A 22,037-nucleotide genomic window follows, 5' to 3' on the forward strand; every position below is an offset into this window, starting at 1 on the left:
CCTCCCCTGACCGCCGCCGGTACTGGCCCCGCCCATGGACGCCGCCGCTGCCGGCCCCGCACTCTCCTTTAGCCGCCGACGCCGCGCCCTGCGCGAGCCCCCGCACGCCCCGCTGCCGGCTGACCCGTGGCCTCCTCTGTCGCGAGCGCCTTGCCGATGTCCACCCCGTCCACGCCGCCGCCCTGGCCGCGCACCGCCTGACCTCGCGCCTGCCCCGTTTCCTCCGCCCTGTTTCCGCGTGCGCCCGCTCGGCCGCCCCGAGATCCGCCGCACCGGGCGTTCGCCGTGGAGCCGCCGCCTCCGAGTGAACCGAGACGAACAACGCGCTTCATCAGCTGCGCCTCGTCGTCCTCCACGTACGCGCGCAAGGAATCGAGCCAGGAACGACTACATCAAGCTGCTGCTCCAGCCGCCGGAGCTTCTTCCCCAAATTCCGGCGAACCTGCACCTCCTCGACGACGAGAATCTTCTTCTCCTTCATCTACGTCCGACTCTCTTTCTCTGGCCTCCTTTCCCATGCGTTTTGATGCACTATGCTGCTGTATCCACGTAGACGTGCTCCGGCCTCCGCCGGCGAGCTGCTGCTCCCCCATCCTCCTGACGCTCACAAGTGAAACTCGAGCGACGCTGCTCCCTACTGCTGGTGCTGCTGTTGGTGAGGCCGAGACGATGCCATGAGCATCCGCCATGACGAAGACCGTCCTGTTCGCCAATATCCTGGATGGATCCGTGATGGAGACTCCGCAGCAGCAAGGGGATGAAGACGACCATGGATTCATGTGCTGCGGCACGGCCCGGAACGACATCCCAAGGTTTGTCGTGTGTTCAGCCTCTATGCCAGTATGGGCATTGTCAGAGCTGGGATGGGGAGAACTGGGCGAGATAAAAGACCGGCGTTGAGACGAAGAGGTGCCTGAGCTCGTGCGATATTCGGTTATTGTGTGTGTGAATTCCGGTCGTATTTGGTTATTCGGTTATTCGGTTATTGTGTGTGTGAAGCTCAAGTGTTTCCAAGCGACCGAATAATACAACTTGAATAAAAGCACAATAAAGAAGGGAAAACAAGGTCACGTGCCTTGGTTGGCAACCTGCAGCGTCAGTTGTCTCTCTGGAGGCAGTTTTCTTTATGGGCTCTAGCTTTTTTTTTGAGGGGATTATGGGCTCTAGCTAAGCATTGCTGTGACGCTGTCATTGGCAAATGTTTTCTTTCAAAGATAGCGCCATGCATGCTCGTTTTTCTGTCCACATCGCCTGGACTACACGAGAATTCGACTTCTAGCAAACGGGCCATTAGACGTGTCTAGAATTTTCAATCACGATCTTCTCGGATCCGGGGGACGTTGACATGTAGTCCATCCCTCTGGGTTTACCAGTAATCCATCTGTCCCTAATTAATTGACGTCGGCCATTTTACAAATTTTTTTTTTAAATTTTCGAAATAAACCTGCAGTCTAAATTTTTAATTAAACGTGGACTGCAGTTTTATTTCAGAAATTTACAGGAATTTCTTTGCAAAGAAGCCGGCGCCAATTAATTAGGGACGCAAGGAGTACCTTGCACGATGTGCCAAATTTTACCCTTAACTTGTGTCAAGATTTACCTCATTTTAACTATTTTGCCTGGTTCTAACATGATGTGCCCACCCGCCGGACTAATCTGGCAGATAATTGGATGCCAAATTGGAAACTTAATTTGGCTAGGCATTTTCTCCCCATGGAGCAAGACAACCAACGTGTTGATGCACCTTCTTCCACCATCAAAGACACCTTCGCTAGCTCAACGCGCTCGCTGCTGCTGTAACCGTCGTTGCTGCTTCCATGACTGTCAAATTCCTAACTCTATCTATCGTGCTAGTGAGGAACGATATACGAGTTTGAAATTGATTCGGACCATTGCCCGATAGAAATGGGTCGGGTGGGGTAAATAGGTCGGATCTATATGAGGAAGAAAATCCATAGGCAACCATCGTTGTTCCCTGAATGATTGCCAAATTCCTAACCCTATCTATCTAAGGACGACCACCTTAGATCCGGCCAGATAGATATGAGAAGACTTCACCTCACTAATTGCGTGACGAAGGCGAGGATGGCCGAACCTCACCGATCGGATAATAAACCAACGAATCAAGACAAGTAAACTACCTACTGAAGGGTTCGTTGCATAGAAAACAAAAAAAATTCTACAGTTGAAATCACAAACGGGCCAAGATCATATCTAGGAGATGAAAGTAACGGACAAACCGTAGTCTTAGAAGAACTCACCCTCGAAGACCAAAAGCTTTGTTAACGAGAACGGTTCTCGTGGATGATGTAGACGATCACTTGCCAATCTTAAGATCGCGAAGATGAGCAGTGATGGTGGTGAAGAAACTATTTGAGCAGGGCTTCGCCTAAGCCATGGCTCATGAGGTGGAGCAGCGGGAGGAAGGGACCAAGAGATGCATAATGAGTATGTAAGGGAGAGAGGAGCACCACCCCTCTATATATAGGAGTGGAAGGGCAGTAGCCCAAGGGGTGCCCCCACCTCTCCCCTCTTCATGTGAGTGGACACTCCACTCAAACTCAAAAGTCTCCATAATGGGTGTAAAACTCCACTCAAAATGAAGGGGTTTTTCTCCCATAAATGAATAAAACATTTTAATTCGTTTATTTAATATTTGTCAATTCATAATCAACAAACATTAACACTTATCCCCTTGAACTATTCCGATATCCCGAAACAATTTCGGTGCTCCTCGAAAACAATTGCCGCGCTGTCCAATCTTTTCTCCGGTGTTCCGTATCCACTCAAAAGCGTCGATGAACATTAAGTGTGTCACCCTACAGTTCGTGAATGATGTGGACATGATCGAGACATATCTCCGATCAATAATCATCAGCGGGATCTGGAGATCCGTAATGACTCCCACTCATTCAACGATGAATCTCGCTTACCAAAAATGTCGTAACCAATTCATTTTGTCTCGTGATATTTTACTTGTCCGAGATCCGATCATCGGTAACAACTATACCTAGTTCGATCTCGTTACCGACAAGTACTCTTTACTCGTTTCGTGATATGACATCCTTGTTACCTAGTCACGTGCTTGCAAGCAGCGTCGATGTGATATCACCGAGAGGGCCTAGAGTATATCTCTTCGTCATCTGGATGGACAAATCCCACTCTTGATCCATGAGCCTCAACTAATACTTTCAGAGTACTCAATGCCACCTTTATAGTCACCCTGTTACGGTGTGAACGTTTGATGTCATCAAAGCACTCCTCCGGTGTCAGTGATTGACATGATCTCATGGTCTAAGGATTAGGGCTACCTCGCATGTGTTTGATACAGCAATGAAAACTTAATGACTTGATCGTATTGCTATACCGACTTTGGGTGTGTTTTCATCACATCATTCTCCTAATGACGTGACCCTGTTATTAACAACATCCAATGTTCATGATCAGGAAATCTTGATCATCTGTTACAACAAGCTAGTTAAATGAGAGGCATCACTAGGAACTCTTGTTTGTTTATTAGACACACATGCATTAACGTTACCGTTTAATACAATTTTAGCATGAGAAATAAACATATATCATAAACATGGAATAAGATAATAACCATTTTATTATTGCCTCTCGGGCATATTCCTTTCACCTACAAATCACGAAGACAAAAGTAGATCAATCACACCAAAAGAGCAGCGACCCGACGACTCCCCGTCCTCCACAATGGCATTGGCGAGATCACCGCTGACGTGGTGGATGAGGAGTCAGGAAACTTTATTCTTGACCTGGACAGTGACACCTTCGCCACTATGACTCTGCTGTCGGATGAGAAAAAACTCTAACTTTAGGGACCTAACAACAACACCAAGTGCTGGTACAGGGTCCTACCCCGTCCGCTGCTGAAGCGACAAGCAGTGGAGGCAGGGACCTGTCGGATATTGCCGGTTGGCCGGGGAAAAGGAGAGGCTGGCAGATGTTATCTGGGTCGTGTGAGTTTCGTAATCTAACCGGTTCGCTGCAAGCGAGTAAGACATACTCCTTTTTTTTTCACAAATTTTGCGCATTTGGTTTCGTTAAGACAAGATCTTGATCAACCGTATATTTATTAGTATGTAATTTATATGATAGCTAACCACATTGGCGTAGCCAGCTAAAATTTCCAGGGAGGTCCAATAGTAAAATCATTCATACAAATTTTTTATTTTGATGTTTTGAATCTTATTTAGCTACGTTATATAGAGGATTTGAAAAATCTCATGGGTGGTCCATGGACCACCCGGCAACCCCCTAGCTACGCTACTGGCTAACCATAGTTCTCGTCAAGAATTTTTGAAAAACACATATATATTAATAAATTAACTTTTGATCAAATTATTGTTTTAACGAAATCAAATATGCCAGCCTTTCTAAGAAGGATTTAGTACATCACTTCAGCTTTAATTGAAACTTTGATAATGTGCAACTTGGTCAAATATGAAATAAAGATTTTGTAAACGATGTAGCTAGGAGTAACAGCAAATCTCAGTTTACATTTTATATTTCTGTAACGGGGAAATATTGCAACGTTTCTTTCATTTAGTCATCTCTAAGATAATCTTCCATCTAGTAAGAAAAACAAAGATCAATAAGATAATCTTTCGATCTTTTCTTTTGCGCAGAAATAATCTTCGATCTACTATAGTAAGTAAGAAAAAAGATCTCAAAGACAATTGTCGACGTCGTGATTAATTAAGTAAAAAAAGAGATCTCCTCTAGTATCTCTGTGGTGGTGACTTTTTTTGTTTGAGACTTTGAGAATTGAGATGCTGTGGTATTGAGTTGACATACGGAGTATATGATTACCATTTAACAAGCTTATCCTCCCTAATAAAGCTTCATAAGCTCGTTCCACGCGGGTGGTCCCGGCAACCGATACTCGTTTGCCACCCCGAATGGTCAAAAGCGGCTATATAAATCGAGCAAGTTGAAGCACCTAGAGATCAGAGACCCAGCAATCGAGAAGCCAGCACGGACGAAGAAGAGTCACAACTCACAAAGACCCAGCGACGACGTACGCATGCACATGGCGGCTCCGGCGGTCTCGGGCGAGGCAGCTAGCAGCTGCAAGGGCAACAAGCACATCGTCCTGGTGCACGGCGCGTGCCACGGCGGCTGGTCCTGGTTCAAGGTGGCGACGCGGCTCCGGGCGGCGGGGCACCGTGTGAGCACGCCCGACCTCGCGGCCTCGGGCGTCGACCCGCGGCCGCTGCGCGAGGTGCCCACGTTCCGCGACTACACGAGGCCGCTGCTGGACCTCCTGGAGTCCCTCCCGCCAGCTGGGGAGAAGGTGGTGCTCGTCGGCCACAGCCTCGGCGGCATCAGCGTCGCCCTGGCCGCCGAGCTCTTCCCGGAGAAGATCGCCGCCGCCGTGTTCCTCTCCGCCTTCATGCCGGACCACAAGTCGCCGCCGTCGCACGTGCTCGAAAAGGTACGGCTGGCGTGACTTGCTCGTACGTATCTGCTGTGCTGTCGAGGAGCTAGCTAGTGCGTGTCCTTTTCTTGTCGGTACGTCTGGATTTGGACGAAGAAACAAGTAACACACCTGGAAAGTAACCTGACGGTCCTGACTTCTTGCTCGAACTGTGCGCGCAATTCTTCTTCTTCTTCTTTTTAGTACTTTCCTCGGTGAGCGAGGGAGTACATCGATCACTGAATGATCTGTTCATTGTACTTTCTTTTGTTTTGCGTATGAAAAGTTCGTGGAGGGGAGGACCCTGGACTGGAAGGACACGGAGATGAAGCCCCAAGATCCGGAGGGCAAGCTGCCTATTTCCATGCTGTTCGGGCCGGTGGTCACACGCTCAAATTTCTACCAACTGTGCTCGCCGGAGGTACGTCGCCGTTCCGTTCTGTCGGTCTTTTATACTTGTGCCTGTACATAGTATCACGTCCCTAATCAATCTGTTCGACCACCAAGTTGACTAGAGTACTTAATTACATATGGATGGATGGAATCATCAATGGTCCAGCTAGCTAGTAGGGCAGTGAGCCCTGACAGTGAGATGAATAATACTCCAGCTAGTGGGCCGGATCGAGTAAAGAAGAAGTTTTTGAGATCGAATAATTCTCCAGCTAGCTTATTGTATATGGCCATGACACAGATGGAACTTTAATTGCATGTTGTTGATGAAGTTATATGCATGCATGCATGGCAGGACTTCACGCTGGGGAGATCCCTGATGCGAGTGGGTTCGATGTTCGTGGAAGACCTGAAACTGCAGCGGCCCTACTCCGAGGCTCGCTACGGGTGCGTGCGCAAGGTGTTCATAGTCTGCAAGGACGACCTCGCCATCGTGGAGGGGTTCCAGCGCTGGATGATACGGAACAACCCCGTGGATGAGGTGAAGGAAATAGACGGCGCGGACCACATGGCGATGCTCTCCACGCCCACCCAGCTCACGCAGTGCCTCTCGGACATCGCTGAAACGTACGCTTGATGGTGGTGGCGCATGTACGTACGTACGTGTGTGGTGGGTGTACGGTTTAATTGCTTCCTGATCTTCGGTTTGTACGTACCGTCGCGTGACCGGCATTTGTGACATGACATCTCTGCTGCTGCTGTCATACGTCATGCCTTGGCCGTGGCCGGGTGTGTTGTGTTGCACTTGTCCGGTTGTCCCGTTCGTTGTGTTTTCAAAGACTTGTGGTCCATGGGCTTGAGACGCTGATTGCGTAACGTCGTGGTGTACTTCGTGGCTTGGTTGGTGAAAATAAATGTGTGGATGAACACAGGGATCCACACACACAAACACGATTATCGTGTAGCTATCCGATATATATGATAAATGACATGTGCGGATTCCTTGTACTCGCTCGCGCACTTTCTTGCTGGAGCGTTAAAGAAATAAAATGCACCGTTGTGTTTTTTTTGTCTATAAATATGTTGGGCACCTTTTCCATAAAAAAAAAATATATGTTAGCCACTTGTGTAATACCTTGACCCGTTTGTGTGCGAGGCTTAGTGCAGTTTTTTTTCTCCCTTTCTTTTTCCCGAAAAAGAGAACAATCAGTTTACGGTGGGATTAGTTCCACTTGAAGAGTGTAAACAGAGTTCAACAAACATCTATATCTTTGTGCTTGGAATGTAACTCCGGGCTAACCATATACACTATACAAGAAGCGAGAAAAAATGATAACAAGGGTGCTCTATGTGCTCATGCCGACCCCGCCCTTTGGCGATTGAGACAAGGAGAAAGAAGCAAACGTTTGTGCAGTAGCAAAAAGATTAGAGAGCGTGTATTTCTCGGTCCAGTTAGAAATAGTTATTTCTCAATCTATAATCACATCCATTCGATGAAACTTTTCTCATCATTTCTATTTACATCAATCTTACAAGAATCTCAGTGATTGGATCAGGGCGAAGTATTAGGTAAAAACCACCTCTACGGTGCAAACTGTGAAAACTCCATCGAAAAAAGTTCAAAAAAATCACATATGTTAGAAAAGTGATGTTTTATATATGTGTTAAATTTCAAGTCCAAACTCAATTTTGTTTGGTAGCAGCGAAAAAGACAAATTCTGGATGAATAGTGGTTTTTCAGTGTTTGACACTATTCATTGTAAATTTCTCTTTTTAATTTCTCCCAAGTGTTTTTTATTTTGAACTTGAAATTTTGCAGGTTTGTAGAACATCACAGTACCAACATATGATATTTTTTAGATTTTTTTTGAAACTTCTAAACGTGATTTTTATGGAGTTTGCATGGTTTGCACCGAATGAGAGTTTTCACCGGATACTTCGCCTTGGATCAGATGGTTGTTAGCATCAACTTACAAGCAATTATTTTTCAATTACATTTGAAATAGCAAAACAAAAACATTAAAGCAACGTGATCAGGCCGTACATAAAAATTGAGGCCACTGTACTAAATCTAAATTTTGGAATGTTGACAGTGATCTTGGAAGAAAAGAGGAAAACTCTAACCTTGAGACCATGCGTCACCATGTTAACAGGCCAGGGTCGGCGTTGGAGGATTGCGCATGACTGCTTGAGCCACAGGCGGCTGGGAGATGAACCGATCATATTGAACCGAGAGCTGTGAGACAAAGCGTGCTGCGTCGCGGTAGTGCGGAACTACCGAAGAAAAACCGTGCAAATCGACTGAAGATACGTTTTTCTAGAACAACGGTTTGGCTTTATTGATTCATAAAAAAAATTACAATAGATCGATACAATTGAAAAGAACATAAGCAACAAAGATCCAATATAGAATTAAAAGCTCAATCATGGTCTTTCGAGATCAACACCTCTAGATCCATACTCTGCATCTTGACGTTTTTTCATGTAAACTTATCGAAATTACAGAACACCGTGCTTTCAAAGCTGGACTAACCTTATAGGACAAGAACACACAAACTTAATGAAAATTGCAAAGTTAGATGCCAGACGTTGATCCGTGGTTTCTCGGTCTCTCAACGCCGAATCTGCGATTAGAGACGAGGGGAACCGCCGGAAATCGAAATTTCTTTCGACAACGATGGGTAGGTTTTCTTCTGGCGGCTAGACATGGATAGGTATACGGCTACATGGGCTTTGTTTTGTTTTTCTCCTTACTGGATTGGCTGACCATGGTGTGGTCTTTTTTCTGGCCGCTCCTATGGGCTGATGGGCATGGGCCTCAATTCAGTATTCTCGTGGATACGGACCTGCACGTTCTGCGCTGCCAGTGTATGGGCCTGAACGAGACGATGTATTTTCTTCCCTGATACTGTTCAAATCTCTAAGGTCAGTTTGGTTGTAGGAACCTGAAATGTAATGGAACCGTGCTATTTTTTAAAACCGTTCTCGCGGGTTCCACCGAAGGAAATATTCTCTTTATACGCGGAACCGTTCGGTGACTTAAAAAATGAGGTATCCGTTCCTCGTCTCCCGTGACTCTCCTTCTCGTCTTCCCTCCTCACCTCACCTCCTCTCCTGAAACTCCCTCCCACGAAGCCGAAGCCATGGCGTCCACCTCCAGATCCGCGCGTTGCCCCACCGCGTGAACCCCATCTCGGCCAGATCCAGGACGAGGCCGGCGGCGTACGGGCGAGGTGCGAGGCAGGCGGCGGACGGGCGAGGGGCGAGGCAGGCGGCCGACAGGCGAGGGGCGAGGCAGGCGAAGGGGAACACAGCGGAGCCGGCGTATTGCTCGCGGTTGTCGGGGACGCCACGGGCGTGCTCGGCAGGCGGCGCCGGCGCAGACAACGCGCGGCGGCATGGAGCGCGGGGTCCGAGGGCGACCAGACGCCGTCCCACCCCAAGCTCCAGACCGCGCCGTGCGTCAACATCAGCCAGGCCGCGTCCACGTCCGCCGCCGCCGCGCCGGCGGCGGCACCGGCAGCGGCGAAGCGCGGGGCGAGGCGGGACGAGCACGGGCGGCTGGTGTTCATCCAGGAGTCGCGCGTGCGGTTCGAGATCGAGGACCTGCTCCGGGCGTCCGCCGAGGTGCTGGGCAGCAGCAACTTCGGGTCCTCGTACAAGGCCACGCTCCTGGATGGCCGGTCGGAGGTGGTGGTGAAGCGGTTGAAGGACATGAACGGCGTCGGCCGGGAGGACTTCTCCGAGCACATGCGCCGCCTCGGCCGCCTCGCGCACGCCAACCTCGTCCCCCTCGTCGCCTACCTCTGTAAAAAAGAAGAGAAGCTCCTCATCACCGATTACAAAAGCTTTTATGTTACGTGACATGAGCTGTTCTTCTCAACCTCTTTGCATATTATGCTCGATGTATTCTTATGAAAATTGTGACGTGGAAAATACAAAAGAAATGTTATCGAATTTTTGTACTGGTGTACGAAACATGTAAAATAGCTATTTCATGCACAGTACATACGTAATGCCATCCATACAATCCCATTCCATCTTTCCATCCATACACAAAATAGAATCATTTCATTCCGTTCCATTTTTCAAAAAAAACACGATTCACAGTTATTCCAAATGCCACCCCACTGGATAAATCCCATACACAGCCTAAAGCCCCTCTGGTCTCGCACTCTCGCTACCTTTCTTCGCTCGCTCTGACGTTCTGTCCCAGGCTCCGGCCGACCCCATACGGGCGTCGGGGCGTGCGATTTACGCGATTGGAATAAAGGCAAAGTGAAGCAGCAGTTCGTCCGACTAGATAAATCCTTCATCCCATACAGCTCCGCACCTATAAATAGCCGCTGCAGAGTGTTCGTACTCCGCCGCAGCTTGTGGAGAGCAGTACGTGCCTAGTAGAACACGAGAGGCTCTAGGAAAAAAAAGAGAGATCAAGAGGGGCGCGCGGGTGAGCTTGTACGTACAGAGAGAGACATGGACGGGCCGCAAGGGAAGGATGTGGGCAGCGACGGCAACGGGGGAGGGAGCGAGCACGACGTGGTGGCCAGGGCCTTCGTCGAGTACTACTACCACACGTTCGACACCGACCGCGCCGCGCTCGCGGCTCTGTACGGCAGCACCTCCATGCTCTCCTTCGAGGGCCACCGGGTCGCAGGCGCCGAGGAGATCGGCACGAAGCTGGCCCAGCTTCCGTTCGAGCAATGCCGGCACTCCGTCGTCACGGTCGACTGCCAGCCCACCCCGTCCTTCCCCGCCGGCATCCTCGTGTTCGTCAGCGGCAATCTTCGCCTCGCCGGCGAGGAGCACCAGCTCAGGTTCAGCCAGGTAAATAAAATCCATCTTGAAACCCAACGTACCACCTGATTGAAGTCACGCCGGCATTCTGAGCTGCGGGTTTGATATGATTTGATTTTGGACGTATATACTGCAGATGTTTCAGCTGGTGCCCAACGAGCACGGAAGCTTCTTCGTGCAGAATGACATATTCCGGCTCAACTACGGGTAAGCACGGTAGCGTGCGCCTGCCGAAAGGGTGTGGACGGTGATGCTTTGATCCGGATGGAGTATGGACACGGCGCGCCTGCTTTTCTCTGCTTCCTTTCTTCGCTTTCCTCCTCCTCTTTGCATATTGCGTCCATTTAGCGTCCTGAATAAAGTTGGTGGTGGCGTGTTGCTGTACGTATCCCAAATTGAATTTTCAGTTTTCCACTCCGTTTCTTTGACACCATAATCCTCCATTCACTCCAAAAATATAAGACATATAAATTTTGTCGGCATTTAATTTTTCTCTGAAGTTTAACCAAAGCTTGTAGCAAAAATATCAACATCAGCGGTGATAACTGATAATCCGTGGCCGAGTAGTGCTGACTCGTTTGCCTGGTTGGGAAAAAAAATCCTATGCGACCTGGATCGCTACATGGATGCGGTGGACCCAATGGGGAGCAGTCCGATGAATTGGGGATGCGTGTGCAACAACACGCATGATGAAACCTTCAAGTTAATTTTTTTTTGCCTGGTTGTGCACGTGTCTCCTGATCGATTGGGTCCATGGAGCGACCCAGGTCGCATAGGAATTTTTTTCCGCATGGTCGTGGCTTCTTTGTTGTGTTGTAATCCGTCGTTGTAAGCTGGTAACCCCGGCATGACTTCTATTTGGCCGGTTGGCTTTATCTATAAAGCCAATCATTGAGTGCCTTCGTTCTAAAAAGAAACTGATAATGAGGATCAATGAATCCACCATGAAACATGTTTTCACGATATATTGATTTACTATATTGCAATATCTTTTTTATATCCCCACTTTCAAAAAAATAAAAAAATTGCTATAAATTTGATGCTCGAAATTAGCTGTTGCAGTTTTTTTTAAAATAAGTGAACCTACACATTAAAACACGTCTAAATGAAACCGAATTAATTTGGACCGGAGAGAGTAGTACTTTAGGGAAAAAAATACATATAAGATATTCTAAAAGTAGAGAGTGCAGGCATACTCAATTTCCATCCAACGACTTGCATGCTAGTGGACCCGAAACATTACGAGAGAGAGGAGGCAAACTTCGAGGCGGCTAGGGTTTCCCATTCCCTCCGTAGGTGCCGCCACCGGCCCTTCTCGCCTCTGATGGCCTTCTTGGCCTTGGAGGTGTGGCAGATTTCGGCCGCTCGCCGGCGGAATGACTTTTTGTTTCTTGTTTTAGGTTATTTAGTGTCTTCTTTGATATGGTGAGGCGACGGCGACTTCTTGCTGTCATAGTAAGATCCTTCCCACCCTATCCTCGCTTCGGAGTTGTGCATTTGGCAAATCCCTTGGGATTTGGTCGATTTTTGTGTTTGTTGGCGTTGTTTCAAGTCTGGTTCGTCCGATCTACTTTTCTTGATGGTTCCTGCTATGGTCCTTTGGGGCCATAACACGACGACTACCCTGTCTGCTACAACAAATTCTGCTTTGACAAGCTTTGTCCAGGGCTTGTAGCCTTTGGCTCGCTCCAGGACTTGTAGCTATCACTAGGTGGTCAAAGGACCTACTTTATAATCTTATTACTTTTAGGGCTTTTTGTACGTACTATTGTTGACGATTATTAATAAATCGGTGGACCTTTTCAGAAGAAAATCAATCCACAGTATAATCTTCATGTAAATACAAAAAAAATTCAACCATATCTTAGAAACAGGGCTCCCTAAAAAAGCCCAGAAACTTGGCTCCAGCCCGGCCCTTTTTGATGTTGAACATTCTGCGCTGAACCATGCTGTCCAGTGTCCATGCACCATCCAGCCGACAGCAACCAGACATATCCCTCGAGTCTTATTCAGAATTTCAGAGCAAAAATCATCACACAGCGCTGGAGAAGAAGGAAGCTACATAGGCTGGCTCGATCATACATTGGCTTATATAACCCAGTGTCGCCGGAAGTACATCTCTAATACTACGTCACTAGATTAACAATCGCCATGACTCGGAGCAACGAGCCTCTCCTCTCTTCTCCATCTCAAAGAGATGGCCACCCATGCAAAGTCATCTTGGTAACACTTACACTCTCTTTAGCCACTCTGCTCTGCGTCGTCGCCGCCTGCTTCCTCCTTCCCAACCCTGCCACCCCGGACCTCTGCAGGAGCTCCCCGGATCCGGCCACCTGCCACGCTATCGTCGCCGACGCCGTCCTAGCATCTCAGACCCCCCACCCGACCCCCCCGGTGCAAGTCCTCCGCGCAATACTCGCCAGGTCTCTCCACCAGCATGACGCGGCTGCCTCTGCGCTGGCCGGCATGCACCGGCGCGCCGTAAGCGACCGGAGCGGGCAGCGCGCGCCGCTCGCCGACTGTATCCTGCTGCTGGAGCTCGCGCGCGACCGTCTCGCGGACGCCGCGGTGGCGCGCCACGAAGACGACGCGCGTACGTGGCTCAGCGCGGTGCTCACGGACCACGTGACGTGCCTGGACGGCCTCGACGACGATGATCAGCCCCTACGAGACGTCGTGGGGGCGCACCTGGAGCCACTCAAGTCCCTGGCCAGCGCGTCGCTCGCCGTTCTCAACACCGTGAGCTCGGACGACGCTCGGGACGTGCTGCAGCTCGCCGAGGCAGTAGACGGGTTCCCATCGTGGGTGCCGACGAGAGACCGCGCGCTGTTGGAAGGAGGAGGGGAGCGTGCCGTTGAGGCGGACGTGGTCGTGGCCAAGGACGGGAGCGGCAGGTACAAGACGGTGAAGGAGGCGGTGGACGCTGCCCCGGAAAATAAGGGCCGCCGGTACGTGATCCGCGTGAAGAAGGGGGTGTACAAGGAGAACGTCGAGGTTGGGAGGAAGAAGCGTGAGCTGATGATCGTCGGCGACGGCATGGACGCCACGGTGATCACCGGCAGCCGCAACGTGGTCGATGGCGCCACCACTTTCAACTCGGCCACCCTAGGTATGCTTCTCGCTACTAGCTCTGTCGTCTTTTTCTCTCTTTAATTACTTTGATCTGCCTTTCTGAGATTCGCACTGATTTCCCATGTATGACTGCAATTGCACAAACGGCCGCACCTTTAATATGTTCCATCCTACTTTAGTTCCGTGACTTCGTCCTTTCTATCACGAAAAATCTTACCGATCCAGTGGTTTTTCCTGTTCGGCCGGACTTGAAATCCCGTTGCCAAATTTGCTCTGTCAAATTCAAGTGCTATAGAGACGAACGATATTCTCTGGCATCACAACATATAAAGTTAGGACTTACTACTAGATCAATAGCCTTTTGTAAAGAAGGTGCATACATGCAGGATGTTGCGTCCATTTGGGTCAATGAATACATTGATTGCTGGCTTTAAAGCAGTCATCGAAATTGAGCTGGATAAGTGCGGTACCTGTGTATACGAGATGCGGTACGTACGTAAACAGAGCACGAATTTAAGCCAAGCTGCCGGCCAGCGCTAGGCGTGTCATACAGTTAGCACCAACTTCTGATTACCGGAAAGAATCGACAACGCGGGATCTAGATGACAAATCAATCGTTGCGAATGATGGAACGGATAAAAGTTGCAACCGCCCATATATATGCACTAGCAGCACTCGGTTCTCCTAACATATAAAGGACTGAAGACTGAAGTTGTTTGCTAAAAACGACGGTTTCGTAATGCATCGGATTATTGCACTCATTTAATTTTGCACATGTACGTTACGTACTGAAAGGTCGTTATGGATGCTAATTCAGTCTATGCTCGGAAGCAAGCGTGTGAAATATTACTACTGCTTGTGCCTGTGCGTGGGTGTTGTCAGGTTGATGCACGAGCACATGTCAAATGACCTCTCAAATTAAGCGAATAGCCAAGAATTAACGGTCGCTCACGGTGTTTCCAACATACTTACGGTGCAGCCGTGGCGGGCGACGGGATCATCCTGCAGGACCTGAAGATCGAGAACACGGCGGGGCCCGAGAAGCACCAGGCGGTGGCCCTGCGTGTGAGCGCGGACCGCGCCGTGATCAGCCGCTGCCGCGTGGACGGGTACCAGGACACGCTCTACGCGCACCAGCTCCGGCAGTTCTACCGCGGCTGCTTCGTCTCCGGCACGGTGGACTTCGTCTTCGGCAACGCCGCGGCCGTGCTCCAGGACTGCACGCTCGCCGCGCGCCGGCCCATGCGGGCCCAGAAGAACGCGGTCACGGCGCAGGGCCGGGAGGACCCGAACCAGAACACGGGCACGTCGCTGCAGAGGTGCCGCGTCGTGCCGGGGCGCGACCTGGCGCCCGTGGCCCAGGCGTTCCCGACGTTCCTGGGCCGGCCCTGGAAGGCCTACTCCCGCACGGTTTACATGCAGTCGTTCTTGGGCCCTCACGTGGACCCCAAAGGGTGGCTGGAGTGGGACGGGGAATTCGCGCTCAGGACGTTGTTCTACGGGGAGTACCAGAACGAGGGCCCCGGGGCCGGCACCGCCGGACGCGTCCGCTGGCCGGGGTACCACGTCATCACTGACCGGGCCGTGGCCTTGCAGTTCACCGTGGGGAAGTTCATCCAGGGCGGGCGCTGGCTCAAGGACACCGGCGTGGATTACGACGAGGGGCTCTGAATTCTGATCCATGGCTTCGTCTGGTGCGTGCGCTACCACTTTCTTTTCAGGAAAAAACAACGGCATGGCTTTATTGGGGAAAGACCACGCCAGCAACAAAAATCCACAATGAAAACCAGAAGCTCTGTCAAGATCCTTCGAAGTTAACATATCCGATCCGTTGTTTGTACCTGCACGACTATCTGTGTAACCATTGATGAAATTGCAAGTCGTTAATACGTCTATACGACCTTGTTTGACTGTATATATAGGTTTCAAAGATTAAGACATGTACTGTGCAAGTTTGAAATGCGATTCTGATAATCTGGATGAACTGGGTTTTCTGTACAGTATATTTTCTGCTAGCTTTTGCATTGTTGATATCATTAAGACATGCATATACAATCTATTTTCTGCTAGCACTTGCTACTATTAATAGCAGAGGCTAAATAAAAGATGCATAATTTGAGAGGTTCATAAAGAACATGCGTATATTGAGAGGTTCATAAAGAACATGCGGATATTGAGAGATTAAGTGCCCGTCAATATTGAGAGATTAAGAGCATGAGTAATATGCATACAAGGAGAGATTCAAAGGTAACAGTGTACATCCAAACATAACATTCAGAGTTAACTTTTGAAACTCGGACATAAAAGTTGACTAGCAGCAGAGTCTGACGTGCCCAACCTGTGACAAAATGACAGTTTTCTATCTGTAGAAAAATAAAACAAAATAACAGTTGTGTAGCAGACATCACTTGATAGTTAACATTCCCAACTATGTGGCAACAACAAAATGACAATTTTCACTGAGAAATTGACATGCCCAGCTTGTCATGTCCTCTGCTTTTTTGCAATTCCTTTATCCTTTGCAGCCCCAGTTCTGATGACACAGTCCTGGAGATGGCACATATGGCTTGTTGTGAGCTCTGAGAAAAATACATAGACTGACTTGCATTTCTTTTGTGAGTGTAATAATGGCTAGTGCGCAAGGAAATTTACAAAAGGAATCATGAGTATTATCACCTTAGATGTGCTTGCAGCTGAAGTGGAATTAGCTTCTCCCCTCTGTTTCGAAGCTTCCTTTGCAAATTGTGCTTGTATATACTTATGTGCTTGCACGTATTTTTGTGCGTATCAGTTTACTAGCACATTGAAAGGAACATACTCAAATTCAAAGTCGGATAAAACGAAACCTTTGAAATTAAAGGAAGTAAGGAACAGAGAGCAAAGTTTACTAGCATGCTGCACTTCAAAGCTTCCAAGTGAGTTGAAAGGTTGATTTCCCTTACAGCAGAATGGCCTTTTCTTAGTTTTCCTCTATGCTTCAAAAATAAGGAAAATACAAATATCCCCTATTATCTTTCAAACTCTACCCTCACTTATTTTGGTCTTCTATTGATATACTAAAACCATCTACTTAGGTAAAATCTGAAAAAATGTTAAAGAGCTCTTGGGTAGTTTGCTTTTTCTCTATCGTCATTTCAAATATCCTGTTGTAAAATTTTCATGTTGCCAACCAAAACATTGATCTTCATTCAACTTGATCTTAGAAATGTGCATAAACAAAAAATTGCATATCTAGCCACCTACAACAGACAAGGTGTGGACAAACCACGTCAGCAATCCTACATGACCCGACAAAACCATCGAACCAGCTCCACATCAGTTAAACAATCTGACAAAGCATGTTTAGGGGGGAGAGTAATCCGGTTCAGTTAGGTTAGGGCGCTACTTAAACCAAGAGAAAGGTTAAGGGAAAGTTTGTCCAGAGGTTGATCTTTGGGGTGTTATAAAGGGACTGATCTCATTTTCGACCGATCTTGTTTTGTCATTCATTCCTGATACTCGAGTCCTGAAGGGACAAGCACACTGCTCTTTCTCTTAACATCGAAGAAAAATAAAGCAGAGCAATCTTTCTCTAAGCTATGGATACGGTCAGACACAAGACTTGGATCTTACACACTACACTGATATGCTCGGGAGTCACAGATTTTATATTGAACCCAGACACAGAAGTTTAAGGCCATGTCCACAGGAAAGAAACAGATTAGCTATCATCTGTCATACTACATTCAGACTCCTCTAGCACCGCAAGATACTCAGAATCTTATCAAAGGATAATGATAACATTAGTTAATCTGCTAATCACGCTGTTTTGGCAATAACATGGATGTTGGATTTGCCCACGCGGACACATCTCGCGTGCTACGTGCAGATTAGACACACCATTAATCTCATGCGGGAACTCAACTAAACTGGTCATGGTCCCAATACACGCTAAGCTTGGTCTTCTCGCCGAAACACACAGATGACCACATGCCACCTTGTCTGCACGCACGTCGATCCTTTGCTCCGATGACACACCATACCGGACAACTTTCGACCGTGACATGCTTCCACTGCAACAGAGCCTCACACCGGCGAGCACTTGGACACAAACACGACTCACAGACGCTTCCTGGGCATACATACGCAGCTTGACCCGATGTCGAGTACTTTCCGACAATCAGGATGATCTCCCGTTACTAGAAGATCGGTCCACTGCGACGATAGTCCTATCTGATCTACTGAACGTCGCTCCACTGCACAGCCACCGATTGCCCGATCCAACCCGCTGAACATCTCTTCGCGCACTGCCACCGTTTGCCCGCTCTTATCCGCGGACACCGCTCTGCGCTAGGTGTGGACGGTGTAGTCCATGCGGGAGCTAGCGTGACTGGAAGTCTGGATCATACGTTGAGTGTAGTCAACAAGTCGTGAAACTGCGGAGAGTCAAGTTCAGGGGGAGCACGAGGAGACGGCAAGTCAAGATTAGGGGAAGATTGTTATAATAATCTTGTTGTATGAGTCCATTTAGCACTGGTCCGTCCTGAGTTCGAGTAGTAGCACTATTACGAGTCTAATTAGCTTTGCACATTAAGTTCTGGTCCTATTAAGATTAGGTGATTTTGGATGTATATATAGATGATAATGTGGGATTTGAGATATTGAGAAAAAAAAAGAGAGGCAAGACAGGTGCCTCTGGCCAAATAAATTTCCGATCGTGTGCGTCTTCGTGTGATTGATTTTTGAGCAAACCCAATAATGGATTGTGCAGAAAGACTAGAATTTGGTTAATTTGTATGAGTACATTCACAAAGGAGAGAGATAAGACAACACTGAACTACACAGTTAATCTCTGAATTCAGTGCATTATGTATCAAACAAGAGGGAAAGAGCAACCTCTAAAAGAATTTAGCATACTAACCAAAACTAAATTCAGTGCATAGGACAAAACAATGGTTCGTAAGACGCTTTGACTTCCTCATCATCCCACTCCAACCCATCCCACCATTCTCTTGTGCATTGTATTTCGTTGAGCTCTGCTGCTGCGAGTTTCAGCTTATTCAGGCGTGGACACTCCACAATCTTCAGGCTCGCCAGTGAGGGGAACCGCAGCATACATGTGCTACTGCTCAGAGTCCTGAACTTTGCCAGACCGTGGAGATACAGCTCCTTAAGGTTAGGGAAGGGTGTGATGACTTTACAAATTCCTGCAGCTTGTTCATCGCTGCTCGCTGCTGTTTCTTGTTCTCCTTCGTTGGGACTGAGAGTAATCAGTTCCTCCAGCCCATGGCAATACCAGATGAACAATGACGATAGGTTCTGGATGCACCCGCCTCTGTAAACAATCTTTACTTTATGAAGGCCCTGAAGGATGACACCCTGAAGGTTTGGAAGGATGGGCTGCTCTTCGTCGACAAGTTCACCCCGCCTTTGCAAGAAATCACTGGGAAGTACAATGCAGCGATCGGTTTCTTTGCTACCGTCAATGATCACCTCTGCTAGATTGCTGCAGCTTGCGATCCACACTCTCTTCAGGTTTGTCATGTTCTTCCACAGGTTGCTTGAAGGAAGCTTTATCTTTGTCAGGCTACCACAGGTCTTTATTAGTAGATTTCTTGTTGAACCAGCGAGACGATATGATCGTGACAACCTCTCTAGGGCCTCAAGTGACTGTATTGTGATATCGATTGCCTTGAGCCTACGCAGGCTCTCGAGCTCCTGAAAATCAACACCGCTTCCACTGTCACCGACTTTCCAATCTCCATAACTGAGATCCATGTACAGAACTTGCAGCATTTTGAGGCTATCTATGACACCACCTGGGATCATTTCAAGTGGCATATGTGAGAGAAGCAAGAACCGCAGAGTTACCAGTGCCCCCAGCTCCCTTGGCAGTGACTTGATGTTTGTGTTGTACAAATCAAGGTACTGCAACTCAACTAACGCACTGATACCTGAAGGTAATTCACTGATAGAGGTATGTGAGAGATCTAATACTCTGAGAGATGGCATGAACTGGAAGAAGCCGTCACATATCTTATCCAATGCAGGGTTGCCTTGTAGCATCAAGGTCTTCAGTGAAGGGCAATTAGGCTTCTCATACAGCTCAAGAATGTTGTTCCGCATAAAGCAGATCCGTTCAGCATCGCTCCACTTCTCTGCACCCGGTGCTTCCTTCAGTCCAACTCCGGCACGTACAAGCCATTTAGTCTCTTTTGTGCCAAATTCAGATGCTATCCACAGAGCCATTGCACGGACCATGGGGTGCATAGTGATGTGTTCCTCATCTTTACCTCTGTCCAGCAAAGATGCAATCTTAAGATCACCAAGAAGGTCATGACCTTTGTTATATATCTCATCCATCTCAGTGTACAAGTCATCTATGAAACCTTCACCAATGCAGTAGCCTATGATCCAATCCTTAGAAATGGAGAACTCCTCTGGAAACAGCGAGCAATACAGTAGGCAGAGCCTTAGCTTGTCACTGGGCAAGTTATCGTAGCTGTTCTTGAGAGGCGTAAGAACGTCTGTCTCCATGCCCAGAAGTTGCCATGGGGCAATCTTTAGCACAGTGATGGCGTGCTTCCACTCTTTAGCTGTGTGCTTGCTGGCCAGCGCCCGACCAACAGTGATGAGCGCGAGCGGCAGTCCGCCACACTTCATGGCCAGCGCTTGTGCGTGCTGCCGAATCTCAGCGGTGGCACGCATGAGGTGCTCGCCAACCTTCTCTCGAAAGAGCTCCCACGCAGGCTCCCATGGGAGGCACTCCATCTTGAGCTTGCGACGCACGTCCATTCGGTCGCACACGTCCTCAATCCTTGTCGCCATGATGATCTTGCTCTTGGAATTGGGTTTGGGGACCGGAATGCCGAGCATCCGGAAGTTGAGTGGCTCCCAGAGGTCGTCCAGCAGCAGCACAAAATTCATCTTGGTGAGTACCCTGTAGAGCACCCCCGCGCGCTCCTTGGGCGTTCTGTTCTCCCAACTCACACCGAGCCGGTCCCCAATGAGCTTCTGGATGTCGTCAAGATTGAACTCCTTGCCGACATCGATGTAAATGACTACATTGATGTCCTGCGAGTTGATGAGGAACTCGTTGTTGAACTTGTTGAGAAGTGCGGTCTTGCCGACCCCGGCCATGCCGTAGATGCCGACGACGCCCACGCCGCCGCCCCGGACGCACGCGTGGAGCTCCTGGAGCAGCGCATCCATGCCGACGACGGGCACGCTCGGCATCTCCTCGAAGCGGACCTGCACGAGCTCGTCGGCGACCTTGTGGAAGGCGCCCTTCTCCTTGAGGCTGGCGGCCTCGGCGAGCGTCTCGTCGGCCTTCTGGCTGAGGCGGTAGGTAGTCCTGACGCCGGCCGCCTGGTCGGGCGGCAGGTCCAGGCGCGCCTGGTACTCGCCGTCGATCCGCGCGGCGGCGTCCTCGAGCCTGGCAACACACTCGAGCCACCACTTGACCTGGCTGGTGGCCTCCATCCCCTGGCGCTCCGCGGTGTCCACCATGCGCTTCACGTCGTCGCGCTTGCTCTTGAGTTCGTCCATCTCGTGCCCCAGCGCCTCGATGTAATCGCCGCACGACATGACATACCCGAAAGTCCGAGCGAAGTAGTCCTTGAGCGGCCGGAACACCGTGTCCAGGATGGACGCCACGAACTCCATGGCCGCGAATCGAAGGCAAAGAACTTAATTGGGGGCGCTAATTGAAGGATCCGGGTGCCGATGGGAGAGGAACTGGAGCTGAATGGGGGCGAATAGCTAAATGGGACGCATATGATTCGCAGAGATGCAACTGGGGGTGGGCGATTCTGTAGAATTCAGACGGGACAGAGAAATCGGTTGGAGGTTCTGTGAATCTGGGAGAAAATTGCAGGAAATGGACAAATTGTTGGCCGGGTTTCTGAGCTCAGAGTGTATTCGACTATTCGTATCCTCAGCAAGGAAGGAATCCACAGGCAGACATGGAGCAAATCAAGAAATGCATACCGGCGATTCGGAAGGAGATGGCCCGCGTTGACACGAGCGAAGACTAGGATTGAGCGCACAGTACAGGTCCGGCTTGCTGCTGGGAAGGTGGCGACTGGCGAGTGTGGTGGACTTGGCTCCGCCACGATCCCAACGGCGTCCAGGCCCCGTTGTTTACTGCACTCGAGAGAATAATAAGCTGGCAAACGTGATCAGGGCAGGCATGTTTGTAAAGTTTTATATGCAACCAGACAAAGATGCCAGTGGTGCTAGTGCAGACTTTTGGCCGTTGATCTGCGAACGACACACGGCCATTGACACATGGGCTTGCTCCTCTCAATTAGAGCGTCGTAAATACGGAGTACAAGTTATTACTTTGAAGATTTCCTGA

The 22,037-nt window shown here is 49.1% G+C and overlaps 5 protein-coding genes and 1 long non-coding RNA gene across 6 annotated transcripts; 4 read left to right on the forward strand and 2 right to left on the reverse strand.

Annotated features, from left to right (window-relative positions):
* The first annotated feature begins 4,951 nt into the window (after window positions 1-4,951).
* On the forward strand, window positions 4,952-6,903 carry LOC100824799 (salicylic acid-binding protein 2). Its single transcript, XM_003567147.4, has 3 exons — window positions 4,952-5,458; window positions 5,727-5,861; window positions 6,186-6,903. Exons 1-3 carry the CDS (start codon window positions 5,048-5,050, stop codon window positions 6,465-6,467), a joined length of 828 nt encoding a protein of 275 aa, XP_003567195.2. The 5' UTR covers window positions 4,952-5,047; the 3' UTR covers window positions 6,468-6,903.
* A 1,732-nt stretch (window positions 6,904-8,635) lies between these two features.
* Window positions 8,636-9,694, forward strand: LOC104583337 (pollen receptor-like kinase 5). Its single transcript, XM_010235222.1, has 2 exons — window positions 8,636-8,698; window positions 9,038-9,694. The coding sequence occupies exons 1-2, from the start codon at window positions 8,636-8,638 to the stop codon at window positions 9,692-9,694; spliced, it is 720 nt and encodes a 239-aa protein (XP_010233524.1).
* A 308-nt stretch (window positions 9,695-10,002) lies between these two features.
* On the forward strand, window positions 10,003-11,565 carry LOC100830398 (nuclear transport factor 2B). Its single transcript, XM_003564335.4, has 2 exons — window positions 10,003-10,657; window positions 10,764-11,565. The coding sequence occupies exons 1-2, from the start codon at window positions 10,307-10,309 to the stop codon at window positions 10,836-10,838; spliced, it is 426 nt and encodes a 141-aa protein (XP_003564383.1). The 5' UTR covers window positions 10,003-10,306; the 3' UTR covers window positions 10,839-11,565.
* Window positions 11,566-11,768: 203 nt separating this feature from the next.
* Window positions 11,769-15,673, forward strand: LOC100826837 (pectinesterase). The gene is made up of 2 exons (XM_003564323.4): window positions 11,769-13,736; window positions 14,679-15,673. Exons 1-2 carry the CDS (start codon window positions 12,779-12,781, stop codon window positions 15,368-15,370), a joined length of 1,650 nt encoding a protein of 549 aa, XP_003564371.1. The 5' UTR covers window positions 11,769-12,778; the 3' UTR covers window positions 15,371-15,673.
* Window positions 15,674-15,872: 199 nt separating this feature from the next.
* On the reverse strand, window positions 15,873-21,848 carry LOC106866188. The gene is made up of 3 exons (XR_001406096.2): window positions 21,668-21,848; window positions 16,376-16,494; window positions 15,873-16,246 (listed from the first exon to the last, which is right to left on the reverse strand). It is a non-coding gene; the product is annotated as an uncharacterized LOC106866188 (long non-coding RNA).
* On the reverse strand, window positions 18,442-21,674 carry LOC100826526 (disease resistance protein RPS2). Its single transcript, XM_003564322.4, has one exon. The coding sequence runs from the start codon at window positions 21,341-21,343 to the stop codon at window positions 18,611-18,613; it is 2,733 nt and encodes a 910-aa protein (XP_003564370.1). The 5' UTR covers window positions 21,344-21,674; the 3' UTR covers window positions 18,442-18,610.
* Window positions 21,849-22,037: the final 189 nt, after the last annotated feature.

The sequence above is a fragment of the Brachypodium distachyon genome, chromosome 2, assembly GCF_000005505.3.
Source record: "Brachypodium distachyon strain Bd21 chromosome 2, Brachypodium_distachyon_v3.0, whole genome shotgun sequence".
Lineage (NCBI taxonomy): Eukaryota > Viridiplantae > Streptophyta > Magnoliopsida > Poales > Poaceae > Brachypodium > Brachypodium distachyon.

Coding starts and splice junctions, on each gene's coding strand:
- LOC100830398 (XM_003564335.4), top strand. CDS start 10,307: ATGGACGGGCCGCAAGGGAAGGATGTGGGCAGCGACGGCAACGGGGGA. Junction 10,658..10,763: donor ACCAGCTCAGGTTCAGCCAG/GTAAATAAAATC, acceptor TATATACTGCAG/ATGTTTCAGCTGGTGCCCAA.
- LOC104583337 (XM_010235222.1), top strand. CDS start 8,636: ATGGGCATGGGCCTCAATTCAGTATTCTCGTGGATACGGACCTGCACG. Junction 8,699..9,037: donor GCACGTTCTGCGCTGCCAGT/GTATGGGCCTGA, acceptor GGCCAGATCCAG/GACGAGGCCGGCGGCGTACG.
- LOC100826526 (XM_003564322.4), bottom strand. CDS start 21,343: ATGGAGTTCGTGGCGTCCATCCTGGACACGGTGTTCCGGCCGCTCAAG.
- LOC100826837 (XM_003564323.4), top strand. CDS start 12,779: ATGACTCGGAGCAACGAGCCTCTCCTCTCTTCTCCATCTCAAAGAGAT. Junction 13,737..14,678: donor TTTCAACTCGGCCACCCTAG/GTATGCTTCTCG, acceptor CTTACGGTGCAG/CCGTGGCGGGCGACGGGATC.
- LOC100824799 (XM_003567147.4), top strand. CDS start 5,048: ATGCACATGGCGGCTCCGGCGGTCTCGGGCGAGGCAGCTAGCAGCTGC. Junction 5,459..5,726: donor CGTCGCACGTGCTCGAAAAG/GTACGGCTGGCG, acceptor GCGTATGAAAAG/TTCGTGGAGGGGAGGACCCT. Junction 5,862..6,185: donor ACCAACTGTGCTCGCCGGAG/GTACGTCGCCGT, acceptor CATGCATGGCAG/GACTTCACGCTGGGGAGATC.